We start from the raw sequence: 13,730 nt of genomic DNA, 5'->3' as shown, positions 1-13,730 counted from the left end.
AGCCCTTTTTACATCAGCAGATGTCACAAAGTGCTATACAAAAACCCAGCCTAAAACCCCAAACAGTAAGCAAGGCTGTATTGTGTGTATATGGCCACTGGGTGTCGCCATAAGTACATGGGTATAAGCACTATTGGACAGCCCATCTCCATGGTAACAGCATCCTTGAGTGACAAGACACTGTGATTGAAGATTGAGGAGGAAGTTGCCCCTAAGCACAGATCTAGGCTCTAGATGACCTAACCCCAAATCCTAGCTTTAAGAAGCAGAAAACAAATCTGACTCTGGGCCAGCAGTAAGAAGCAATCAGAAAGCCAAAGTGAGGACCAAAACCTATCCCTGTTCCCTCGGCGAAAATAGTTACTCTGTAAGAGTGTGCATGATTGTGTGTTCGCCTGAGTGTGTATGCGATGCGTGTGTTTGCTTCGCCCTCTACTGGTTTTAAAGGAGAGCACAAAGGGAAAGGGTTCTAGTCTCAGTGCCTGAGGGGAAGCTCTTAAATGAACATTAGTTAAAGATTTATGGGACACTACGGCTTAATTGCCCTGTTTTCTCTTTGGGGGTGAACTAAAATAATGTTTCGCTGTGGGGGTGGGGCATTTGAAGATGCGCACGACCGTGTTCACACAGGATGTGGCAGGAGAGCTGGGAGCTCCCAGGTGAGAATACAGCAGAAATCAGAGATATGAGTCATGAAATAACCACCAGTTTATTAGGTACACCACCCCGTTCATGAAACTAGATCGCTCCTACAGAGAGTCAGTCAGGTGGCTGTGACTCACTATATAAAGCAGGCAGACAGGCATCAAGGCATTCACTTACTGTTCGGTTGAACGTTAGAATGGGAAAAACGAGTGACCTAAGCGATCGTCGGTGCAAGACGCTCCTGTACCTCAGAAACGGCCGCCTTTCTGGGTTTTTCATGCACAACAGTGTCTAGGGTTTACTGAGAATGGTGTGTCAAACAACAAACATCCATTCTGTGGCAGTCCTGTTGGCGAAAACAGCTTGTTTTCCAGAACCAGAACCATATGTACCATAAAGAGCCATACACCAGAACCATATGTACCATAAAGAGCCATACACCAGAACCATATGTACCATAAAGAGCCATACACCAGAACCATATGTACCATAAAGAGCCATACACCAGAACCATATGTACCATAAAGAGCCATACACCAGAACCATATGTACCATAAAGAGCCATACACCAGAACCATATGTACCATATTAAGAGCCATACACCAGAACCATAAAGAGCCATACACCAGAACCATATGTACCATATTAAGAGCCATACACCAGAACCATAAAGAGCCATACACCAGAACCATATGTACCATAAAGAGCCATACACCAGAACCATATGTACCATATTAAGAGCCATACACCAGAACCATATGTACCATATTAAGAGCCATACACCAGAACCATATGTACCATATTAAGAGCCATACACCAGAACCATATGTACCATATTAAGAGCCATACACCAGAACCATATGTACCATATTAAGAGCCATACACCAGAACCATATGTACCATATTAAGAGCCATACACCAGAACCATATGTACCATATTAAGAGCCATACACCAGAACCATATGTACCATATTAAGAGCCATACACCAGAACCATATGTACCATATTAAGAGCCATACACCAGAACCATATGTACCATATTAAGAGCCATACACCAGAACCATATGTACCATATTAAGAGCCATACACCAGAACCATATGTACCATATTAAGAGCCATACACCAGAACCATATGTACCATATTAAGAGCCATACACCAGAACCATATGTACCATATTAAGAGCCATACACCAGAACCATATGTACCATATTAAGAGCCATACACCAGAACCATATGTACCATATTAAGAGCCATACACCAGAACCATATGTACCATATTAAGAGCCATACACCAGAACCATATGTACCATATTAAGAGCCATACACCAGAACCATATGTACCATATTAAGAGCCATACACCAGAACCATATGTACCATTAAGAGCCATACACCAGAACCATATGTACCATAAAGAGCCATACACCAGAACCATATGTACCATATTAAGAGCCATACACCAGAACCATATGTACCATATTAAGAGCCATACACCAGAACCATATGTACCATATTAAGAGCCATACACCAGAACCATATGTACCATATTAAGAGCCATACACCAGAACCATATGTACCATATTAAGAGCCATACACCAGAACCATATGTACCATATTAAGAGCCATACACCAGAACCATATGTACCATATTAAGAGCCATACACCAGAACCATATGTACCATATTAAGAGCCATACACCAGAACCATATGTACCATATTAAGAGCCATACACCAGAACCATATGTACCATATTAAGAGCCATACACCAGAACCATATGTACCATATTAAGAGCCATACACCAGAACCATATGTACCATATTAAGACAGCGACGGTACTTGCACTTCTGTTTCTTTTTGTTGGCCCCGCCGTTCTTGGGCTTATCCAGGCAGTAGACGCATTTACCACAATCTGTACGCTGACAAGGAGCACACTGACCACAGCCCTGAGTACGCTTCTTCAATTTACCCTGAGAGAGAGAGAGAGAGGAAGAAACAAATCAAGAATTAGTCGTACCTGGGCGAGTGAGCAGGAAAAAGAGGGGTAGAAAGAAAGCCGTCTGGGACTCAAGTCTTCCACTGACTCACCGTTATACGTGAGATATTAGTCTGTTCATGCGTCTCTTCAGACTCGCTCCCCTCGCTGTGGTTATACACCTGTAGGATGACAACAGGAAGGAGAAATGTCACTAAAAAAAAAAAAAAAAATAAACATCTAGGGAGTTACCTTCGATGTATCCCAAGTAGCACCCGATTCCCTACAGTGACTTTTTAACACATTTCGTTATTGCAGCCTGAATTAAAAATGGATTACATTTAGATTTTGTGGTCACTGGCCTACACACACACACACAGACAATACCCCATAATGTCAAAGTGGAATTGTGTTTTTTATTTTTTTATTATTATTTTTATTTACAAATTAATAAAAAATGAAAACGCAGAAATGTCTTGTCAAATATTCAATCCATTTGACATGGCAAGCCTAAATAAGTTCTGGAGTAAAAAATTTGCTTAACAAGTCACATAATAAGATGCATGGACTCACTCTGTGTGCAATAATAGTGTTTAATATGATTTTTGAATGACTACCTCATCTCTGTACCCCCAACACATACAATTATCTGTTAGGGTCCCTCATTTCGAAGCAGTGAATTTCAAGCACAGATTCAACCACAAAGACCAGGGAGGATTTCCAAAGCCTCGCAAAGAAGGGTTAGGCTGTTCTGGAATCTATTTTAGTATTCCAAAATCCAGTGAAGTTATTTTTTTCTACGACCAGTACCAAGGCCCTTCACCGATTGGTCAGTTTGGCCGGGCGGCCAGCTCTAGGAAGAGTCTTGGTGATTCCAAACATATTCCATTTAAGAATTAACGGAGGCCACTGTGTTCTTGGGGACATTCAATTCTGCAGAGATTTTTTATTTTTTTGGTACCCTTCCCCAGATCTGTGCATCGACACAATCCTGTCGTCTCGGAGCTCTACGGGCAAATCCTTCGACCTCAAAACTTGGTTTTTGCTCTGACATGCACTGTCAACTGTGGGACCTTATATAGACAGGTGTGTGTGCCTTTCCAAATCATGTCCAATCAATTGAATTTACCACAGGTGGACTCCAATCAAGTTGTACAAACATCTCAAGGATGATCAATGGAAACAAGATGCACCTGAACTCAATTTCGAGTCACATAGCTCTTAGTAATTTACCAAGAAAGACCCAAAGCTGTAAATCGCTGCCAAAGCTGATTCTAACATGTATTGACTCAAGGGTGTGAATACTTATGTAAATTAAATATTTCTGCATTTCATTTTTTTTTTTAAATACATTCGCAAACATTCCCCCCCAAACTATTACTTTGTCATTATGGGATATTGTGTGTAATCCATATCCACATTGAATTCAGACTGTAACACCAAAACACGTGGAATAAGTCAAGGAGTATGAATACTTTCTAAAGTCACTGTATATAGTGCACTATATTAGGGAATATGGTGTCAGTTGGGGCACAGCCCTTGTCACACACCTAATAATAAAACGCATGTTGAGGACTCTTCACTCCTGACGCTGTATCCATGTGGGTGGTGTCCCTCAAGGCTCTACTCTAGGATCTCTCTTATATAATTGACCTATGGGAGTGGCATATCCATTATATAGTGAAGACAGACAACGTCTTCGCCTCCCATTACAAAGAGGTCTTCAAAACTCAAAAATGGGACTTCCTGGTTAAATAAATAAGTGTAATAAAACATTTTAAAAAACTCACAATTTTCTCTGGCTTCCACTCTACTTCCTCCTCCTTCTCTTTCACCTGTACCTTCTGTAAAAAGACATGGGTTTGCTAGCCTACGCAACTTTTTTAATTTTATTTGGTGAGTATATAGCGTTTACACCCCGCTTATGCTAAATTCATAAATCTAAGGATTAGACCCATCCGTGTACTTATTGACTCTATTATCCCCATGGGGAAATTTTGTTGCAGTGTCATGTACACATTTAAAGTGGCGTTTAAATACAAAACAAAATTGACAAACACCCATATTAAAATAAATTCATAAATACAAACTTTTCTCTGTGGTTTCAACTCTTGTTTTTCTTCCTCTTTTACCTTCTGGAAGATTACACATAATTATGAGAAATTCAAATTGACATCATATCATCCAAATGCTTTTTGTACGCAAAGACAGTGACAACCAAAACCAATCAATCATCATCAATTCAATGAATCAACAAATACCCGTTGAGGAGTCCTCATCTTCTTCTGTGGCTTTTCTTCTACTTCTTCCTCCTCTTCTTCCCCCTCCTCCTCCTCTTCCTCCTCCTCCTCCTCTTCCAGTTCCTTCACAGATTCTTTCATCTTGACTTTTCTCTGTGGGGACAACAAAACAATCTTGACCTTTGACCTTATCTGTAGCCTATAAAAAAGGTCGCAAAAATTGCGTTACCTTTCCCCAAATCCCGATTGGAGGATTCAAGGATTTCCTGCTAATTCCATCCTGATTGCAGGATAACTTCCAACTGGGATTTTACAAGAATGTTTATATATAACATTCTTGTTAAATAAATAAATAAATAAATAAATAAATAAATAAATATATATAATTTATTATCTACAGCTCATTCAGAAAGGATTCAGACCCCTTGACATTTTGTCATGTTACAGCCACATTCTAAAATATATTAAATACATGTTTTTCAGCAATCTACACACAACCCCATAATGACAAAGCGAAAGCAGGTTTTTAGAAATGTTAGCACATTTATTAAGAATAAAAAAAACAGAAATACCATATTTACATAAGTATTCAGACCCTTAGCTATGAGACTCAAAATTGAGCTCAGGTGCATCCTGTTTCCATTGATCATCCTTGAGATGTTTCTACAACTTGATTGGAGTCCACCTGTGGTAAATTCAATTGATTGGACATGATTTTAAAAGGCTTGGTTTTTGCTCTGACATGCAGTCAACTGTGGGACCTTATATAGACAGGTGTGTCTGCTGCATTGAAGGTCCACAATAACACAGTGGCCTCCATCATTCTTAAAATGGAAGAAGTTTGTAACAACCAAGACTCATCCTAGAGCTGGCCGCCCGGCCAAACTGAGTAATCGGGGGAGAAGGGCCTTGGTCAGGGAGGTGACCAAGAACCTGATGGTCACTCTGACAGAGCTCCAGAGTTCCTCTGTGGAGATGGCAGAACCTTCCAGAAGGACAATCTCTGCAGCACTCCACCAATCAGGACTTTATGGTAGAGTGACCAGACGGAAGCCACTCCTCAGTAAAAGGCACCTAAAGACTCTCAGACCATGAGAAACAGCCAAGACAACGCGTGAGTGGCTTTGGGACAAGTGTCTGAATGTCCTTGAGTGGCCCAGCTTGAGCCCGGACTTGAACCCGATCGAACTTGTCTGGAGAGACCTGAAAATAGCTGTTCAGCGACACTCTCCATCCAACCTGACAGAGCTTGAGAGGATCTCCCCAAATACAGGTGTGCCAAGCTTGTAGCGTCATACCCAAGAAGACTCGATGTGGTCATTGCTGCCAAAGGTGCTTCAACAAAGAACTGAGTAAAGGGTCTGAATACTTATGTAAATGTAATATTTCATTTATTTTTATTTAAAATTAGAAAAAAATGTGTTAAAACATTTTGTTTTGTCATTATGGGGTATTGTGTGTAGATTGATAAGGGGAAAAACAATTATCAATTTTAGAATAAGGCTGTAATGTAACAAAATGTGGAAAAAGTCAAGGGGTCTGAATACTTTCAGAACGCACTGTATATAGCCTAACATTCTTTGATAACTGGTTAGAAGGCTCATTCTGGCTCAATTCGCTATTAAATATGTAAATTAGCTAGCTAGGTGTTGAAAAAAAAAAAAAAACAACTGTCTCACTCATGTAGTGCTACAGGCTGGTAGGGCTATAGGGCTAACATTAGCAGGCTAGTTGGATAGCAACCTTGCAAGATGATTTGTATTTGCTTGTAAGTTGGCTGAAAATGTACCAGTAGTCATGAGCACACACGATTTGCTTTAGTATGAAGTTTACATTGTTGGGAATAGACCGGCCGTCCTGGAACCCCTGTGACATCACACCACAAAACAAAAAAATACGTCTGATCGGATTTCATTTTAATAACTCGAAAAATGTAAAAGGGAGGTGTGAACTTTGCATTGGGACTTTTGACGTCATTACTAATGCAAATCCATAACGTCCAGGTGGTTGTTTATGCTACCTACCCTTCAAGAAAGTAAACCACATTCCAATTCCAAAATGTTCCTCTTTGAAAAGCTTTTGTGAGTGAATTGTAATTTTAGTGTACTTCCTAAAATGGACTGGAATTTAAATGAAAATGGTCCAATCCTACATCCCACTTACCGATATACTAGGTCTCCTGGTGACCTTGGTTGATTTGTGTCCAAACCGCTTACGCTTCTTCTGAAAAACAATGCACAAACCAAGAGCCGATGAGGAGGAGGAGTACTTTATCAAAAACGCATCACAGGAGGAGGAGGATGAATGCTAATTCCATGTGGAATTAATACTTTTTTAAAAAAAAAGTGTATTTTTGGAGTGCTGTCAATTTCATTCATTTAGTATTGCCTCCCAAATGGCAACATTTTCCCTATATAGTGTACTACTTTCTACCAGAACCCTGTGGGCCCTGATCAGAAGTAGTGCAATAAATAGGCAATAGGGTGCCATTTGGGCGGCAACCTTAAAATATGGTATACATTAAAACCCCAAAGTAGAGTCAGGCTATAAAGCGGACCTTAGCGTAAAGCGGAGTCAGGTTATAAAGCGGACCTTAGCGTAAAGCGGAGTCAGGTTATAAAGCGGACCTTAGCGTAAAGCGGAGCCAGGTTATAAAGCGGACCTTAGCGTAAAGCGGAGCCAGGTTATAAAGCGGACCTTAGCGTAAAGCGGAGTCAGGTTATAAAGCGGACCTTAGCGTAAAGCGGAGTCAGGTTATAAAGCGGACCTTAGCGTAAAGCGGAGTCAGGTTATAAAGCGGACCTTAGCGTAAAGCAGAGTCAGGTTATAAAGCGGACCTTAGCGTAAAGCGGAGTCAGGTTATAAAGCGGACCTTAGCGTAAAGCGGAGTCAGGTTATAAAGCGGACCTTAGCGTAAAGCGGAGTCAGGTTATAAAGCGGACCTTAGCGTAAAGCGGAGTCAGGTTATAAAGCGGACCTTAGCGTAAAGCGGAGTCAGGTTATAAAGCGGACCTTAGCGTAAAGCGGAGTCAGGTTATAAAGCGGACCTTAGCGTAAAGCGGAGTCAGGTTATAAAGCGGACCTTAGCGTAAAGCGGAGTCAGGTTATAAAGCGGACCTTAGCGTAAAGCGGAGTCAGGTTATAAAGCGGACCTTAGCGTAAAGCGGAGTCAGGTTATAAAGCGGACCTTAGCGTAAAGCGGAGTCAGGTTATAAAGCGGACCTTAGCGTAAAGCGGAGTCAGGTTATAAAGCGGACCTTAGCGTAAAGCGGAGTCAGGTTATAAAGCGGACCTTAGCGTAAAGCGGAGTCAGGTTATAAAGCGGACCTTAGCGTAAAGCGGAGTCAGGTTATAAAGCGGACCTTAGCGTAAAGCGGAGTCAGGTTATAAAGCGGACCTTAGCGTAAAGCGGAGTCAGGTTATAAAGCGGACCTTAGCGTAAAGCGGAGTCAGGTTATAAAGCGGACCTTTGCGTAAAGCGGAGTCAGGTTATAAAGCGGACCTTTGCGTAAAGCGGAGTCAGGTTATAAAGCGGACCTTTGCGTAAAGCGGAGTCAGGTTATAAAGCGGACCTTTGCGTAAAGCGGAGTCAGGTTATAAAGCGGACCTTTGCGTAAAGCGGAGTCAGGTTATAAAGCGGACCTTAGCGTAAAGCGGAGTCAGGTTATAAAGCGGACCTTTGCGTAAAGCGGAGTCAGGTTATAAAGCGGACCTTTGCGTAAAGCGGAGTCAGGTTATAAAGCGTACCTTTGCGTAAAGCGGAGTCAGGTTATAAAGCGTACCTTAGCGTAAAGCGGAGTCAGGTTATAAAGCGTACCTTAGCGTAAAGTGGAGTCTTGCCGCCGTTGCCGAATTCCTCTTCTTTGAACTCCAGTTGTTTCCCCCCTAGAACCCATTTATCCCCTCCCACCTGAGGACAGACCGACCAGCACAACAGTCACATTACAGTCACACTACGGGAAGGGAAGATGGGAGGGACAGAGCAACCAGCAACACAGTCACACTACGGGAAGGGAAGATGGGAGGAACAGAGCAACCAGCAACAACACAATCACACTATGTTTGAGTTCTAAATGGCACCGGAATCCATATAGTGTGCACTACTTTTGACCAGGCCCACAGTGTAGTGCACTATATAGGGAATAAGGTGGCCATTTACTAATGTACTTCTAGTAGGGTTGCAGAATGTGATTATATTTCCCAACGTTCCAGTAAAATCAGGAGGAAATAAAAGTAATCCCCCTTCAACCGGGATCCCCCAGAAAACCTGGGATAGTTAGCAGCATGTTGCAACCCTATCCATTAGAGCCAGACAACTATCCCGTTACCATAAAAACCATGCGGTTTGCACTCATGTTTGTAAAAGTTAATAAGAGGTTAGTTAGTAGAAAGAAATGAAACAGCTTTAACCCATGCATTGATTAGTCTGGAATCTAGCGGTCAGTGAAAAAAAAAAAAAAAAAAAAAGATAAATATGGAAACAAACGCTACGCTAAGAATTATTCTATTCAACAACTATTGTGGCGTCCCGCAAGGCTCAGTTCTAGACCCTGTCATTAGTGAGCTGACAACGACTTCTGAAGCGCAAATAGCCCAATGTTTGTGCTGCACTTGCCTTAGAAACTAAATCAACACCTTCTAAAAACATAGAAACATTAAAATGCATTATTGTGGTGAATTCAGCCCGTCTTCAACACCCTGTGTGGCAACAGCTCTAGTCCGCTCCGAAATGGTGATAGACCCTCATGTGGGGTAATCACGGAAATGGCTCAGGGGTACGCTTCCTAGAGTACTGCACGTAGAGCAGGATGTTGTCCCAACTAGGCACTACACTGAGCTACAAAGCTAATTGATCACTTCAGTGATTGACTAATTTCAACACATCTGGTCTTCTAAGATTAAACCAATGTAAACCATGAGGGGACCAGAAAGTCCAGGAGCACGGTTGCTAGGCGACCAGAGGCGACCAGAGTCCCTACTCCTTATATAGCAGTGTTTATTTTCCCATTGTACTCGTCTTTCACTTGATTTCTCTTTGTTTTCCAGGACTATATATATATATATATATATATATAGCGTCAGCGGATGAATAGGGTAGAGACAGGTTGTGGAAGTGACGGGGTAGAGTTTTTCCAGCTGTCATCAGCTGAAACACACCTCCCCCTGCCCCCACACAGTCCTCCCTCAATAGCAAACCTTAATCCCCTGCCCTTAAAGCGAACGTTCCGTTAATTTAAACATTATAGCTCACACTAAGACGACAACACAATACCACAGTGGGATACCCAACTACAAAACCAGCAATATTCACCAAGATCTACCACCTACCCACACCTACCCACCTCATAACTTCTGTCATACCTTCAACTCTGTTGAAAGTTGTTAATTATTACTGTACCTCAGCAGAGTCTGTCAATGGAACTATGGCCTTTTTCCCCCCCTCATCTCTTATCACGGACAGTGATCGCTACTGCTACTCGCTGTTTGTTTGTTACCTATGCATAGGTCACTTCGCCCCCACCTACATGTACAGATTACCTCAACTGACTCGGTAACGGTGCCCCCTGTATATAGCCTCGTTATGTTATTCTTATTGTGTTACTTTTTAGTGGATTTATAACGACTGGATCAACTGACAGACCCTGCCAGACCGGTGGCAGTATAAAGACTGGACCAACTGACAGACCCTGCCAGACCGGTGGCCGTATAAAGACTGGACCAACTGACAGACCGGTGGCAGTATAAAGACTGGACCAACTGACAGACCCTGCCAGACCGGTGGCAGTATAAAGACTGGACCAACTGACAGACCCTGACAGACCGGTGGCAGTATAAAGACTGGACCAACTGACAGACTGGTGGCCGTATAAAGACTGGACCAACTGACAGACCCTGACTCTGCTGCAACTAAAAGAAATGTGCATCAGGACCAACACAGGACATTGTGGGGTGATCCAGGGTCAGATTCCTCCCCACCAAACCTAACCATTAGTGGAGAAAATGCTAAACTGACTCAGGATCAGTGTCTTAGGGGCAACTTCACCTTACACTAACATAGGACAGGGAGGATACTACAGAAGATAGTAAACAGCCACAGAATTAAAAGGATGCTTATCCAATCAGACTAGCAGAACAGGAGTAGCCAACACATGCAGAGTGAAAGACAGTTCGGCATGCAGGCAGAGATGGATCATGTTAGGTCGGTCTTACCTTTCTGAACACAATACTTGGGGACTGTTTCTTCTCAGCTGGAGAAAACAAAAACACAAATACTTCAACCAAACAGACACACAGATGCCCCGCGCATGTAGAAAAACTCCAACTACAGCCACTCAAAGTGACTCTTTTTACATGGTCCTCGAAGACTAATTTGAACCAACAAGCGACAAAGATTTACAGTTGACTCTTGTCTTCTAGATATAACTGCCACACCTTCAAGTGCTCCACACACACCGTGGTCAGGAATCCCAACATCCCTGGAAGTACACTACAGAGTGTACCAGCTAACTTTGATAAACTACCAGAAATTACTGGTGATTATCTGGTTCATTAAGAATTCTAAACTTCTACATGTGTTTCTGGTTGTCAAGCCCATTTATTGGTTCTAAAATGTTATTTCAGAATAGTGGATCTGACTTTAAAGACCTTTGGTCCCGAAGCTTCTGCATTTGTGTTTAAAAAAATAAAAAATCTTTACCAGAATAAAAATAAATTGCACAAGTGCTAGCGAATTTCCATAGCGGCTGCTAGCTAAATATGCTAACGAGCACAAAGGCAAATAAACTAATTGCAAAGACAGGCAATCCAGCTCATAAAGTTATACATCTATTAGGTAGAATATACATTTTCATGAGGTTGGATATTTACAAGCAAATGAACAGTTTTAACGCATGCTTGTCTGAAGGAAGAACAGCACTGTCTCCGGAGCAACATGTGCACACGCTAGTGTTGCGCGGTATACCAAAACGTCAGTACTTTTTTTGATACTAGAACATGAAAAACAGGTCGGTACTATAATTTGATTATTTCGGTACTTCTGTCAAAATGTGTCTCACGGATCAAGCCTGTGTATCAGTGCAGCAGACCCCTTACTATAGATCCCCCGGGTCTGCTCCACTAACTCACTGCTAGCCTGGACTGCATCATGTTAGATCCACTAACTCACTGCTAGCCTGGACTGCATCATGTTAGCTCCACTAACTCACTGCTAGCCTGGACTGCATCATGTTAGCTCCACTAACTCACTGCTAGCCTGTACTGGGAGTCTGGGCTGCATCATGTTAGCTCCACTAACTCACTGCTAGCCTGTACTGGGAGTCTGGGCTGCATCATGTTAGCTCCACTAACTCACTGCTAGCCTGTACTGGGAGTCTGGGCTGCATCACGTTAGCTCCACTAACTCACTGCTAGCCTGTACTGGGAGTCTGGACTTCATCATGTTAGCTCCCCTCTCATGCTGCACAGAAGTTAACATGCTTGAATAATGTGATATGGCAAGTAGAAATGTTGAAACTGTTCCCAAAAACAATGGCCATACTAGGAATGTGACAAATTTACATTTTTGCTTAACGTTTAAAACTGCCATTATTTTATCGGTTTTCCTTTAAAACAATGAGAGAAAAAAATCCTAAAATTACACGTCAATTAACAAAAGTAGAATAATGGTCCTATTACTTATGTATGACCACAAGGGCGGTGAAGTGATATCTACCTGAAACCCTTTAGACACAGTATAATAGAGTTAAATATCTACTGAAACCCTTTACAAGCTGACTACACCGCTCGCTTCACGTGTGCGAGCAATGCAAAATAAATGTAGAAATCTATATTATTCAATTATTGCGCGCGCCAACGAGAGTCTGCGTTGCCAAGGGCTAAAATAGAAGTCAGTTCTATTTGTGACGCAGATCTTGCTGCAAGTCCTGCTTCTCCCATCTCCTCGTTGGTTTATAGAAGCAGGTACCCACATGCCATCTCCTCATTGGTTATACCCACGTGGGTGACCGAAAGACGAACGAGGTCAGTGGCGGTAATGCACCTAATTTATGAAAGCTGCCAATCGCAATATAAAGTCAAGAGAAGAAAAAGCCTAGAAGGAGGAGAGATGACTTGAAACAATTCATTTGACCGTTTTGTGTGGATTAATTGTCAGAGTAGAGGACCTTGTGCATTTCAGGTAAAATAACAACTCAATGTTTATATCCCAGGACAAATTAACTAGCAACAGCAAGCTAGCTAAATAGGACAAATTAGCTAGCAAGTGCACAATGGTGCACACGCACAGCCGGTTTGGGTTCCGTGTTAGACACGATATAACTGAGTTCTGGATCTACCTGAAACCCTTTAGACTAGAGGTTGACCGATTAATCGGCATGACTGATTAATTAGGACCGATTTCAAGTTTTCATAAATCGGCCAATTACATTGCACTCCACGAGGAGACTGCGTGGCAGGCTGACCACCTGTTAACGCGAGTGCAGCAAGGAGCCAAGGTAAGTTGCTAGCTAGCATTAAACTTATCTTATAGGAAAACAAAACAATCTTTATTAACATAATCACTAGTTAACTACACTTGGTTGATGATTACTAGTTTACCTAGCTTGTCCTGCGTTGCATATAATCAATTCGGTACCTGTTAATTTATCATCGAATCACAGCCTACTTCGCCAAACGGGTGATTTAACAAGCGCATTCGCGAAAAAAGCACTGTCGTTGTACCAATGTCGTACCTAACCATAAACACCAATGCCTTTCTTAAAATCAATACACAAGTATATATTTTTAAACCTATTTAGTTAATATTGCCTGCTAACATTAATTTATTTTAATTAGGGAAATTGTGTCACTTCTCTTGCGTTCTGTGCAAGCAGTCA

At 42.0% G+C, this 13,730-nt stretch overlaps 1 protein-coding gene across 5 annotated transcripts in view; it reads right to left on the bottom strand.

Moving 5' to 3' along the window:
- Positions 1 to 13,730, bottom strand: part of mbd1a (methyl-CpG binding domain protein 1a) — a 49,351-nt gene that overhangs the window by 21,181 nt on the left and 14,440 nt on the right. For 3 of the 5 annotated variants that reach the window (XM_045696543.2, XM_045696547.2, XM_045696551.2), the window contains 8 exons: positions 11,068 to 11,105; positions 8,675 to 8,767; positions 7,021 to 7,080; positions 4,879 to 5,010; positions 4,708 to 4,752; positions 4,408 to 4,461; positions 2,731 to 2,799; positions 2,460 to 2,612 (listed from right to left, as the gene is read on the bottom strand). In XM_045696543.2, the coding sequence (XP_045552499.1) occupies positions 2,460 to 2,612; positions 2,731 to 2,799; positions 4,408 to 4,461; positions 4,708 to 4,752; positions 4,879 to 5,010; positions 7,021 to 7,080; positions 8,675 to 8,767; positions 11,068 to 11,105 (644 nt within the window). The remainder of the gene's footprint in view (positions 1 to 2,459; positions 2,613 to 2,730; positions 2,800 to 4,407; positions 4,462 to 4,707; positions 4,753 to 4,878; positions 5,011 to 7,020; positions 7,081 to 8,674; positions 8,768 to 11,067; positions 11,106 to 13,730) is intronic. The other 2 variants (XM_045696546.2, XM_045696550.2) reach the window with 2 other exon arrangements.

The sequence above is a fragment of the Salmo salar genome, chromosome 15 (assembly GCF_965601325.2).
Source record: "Salmo salar chromosome 15, fSalSal1, whole genome shotgun sequence".
NCBI lineage: Eukaryota > Metazoa > Chordata > Actinopteri > Salmoniformes > Salmonidae > Salmo > Salmo salar.
The sequence above is the reverse complement of the archived record's forward strand: the minus strand, read 5'-3'. Positions and strand labels throughout refer to the sequence as shown.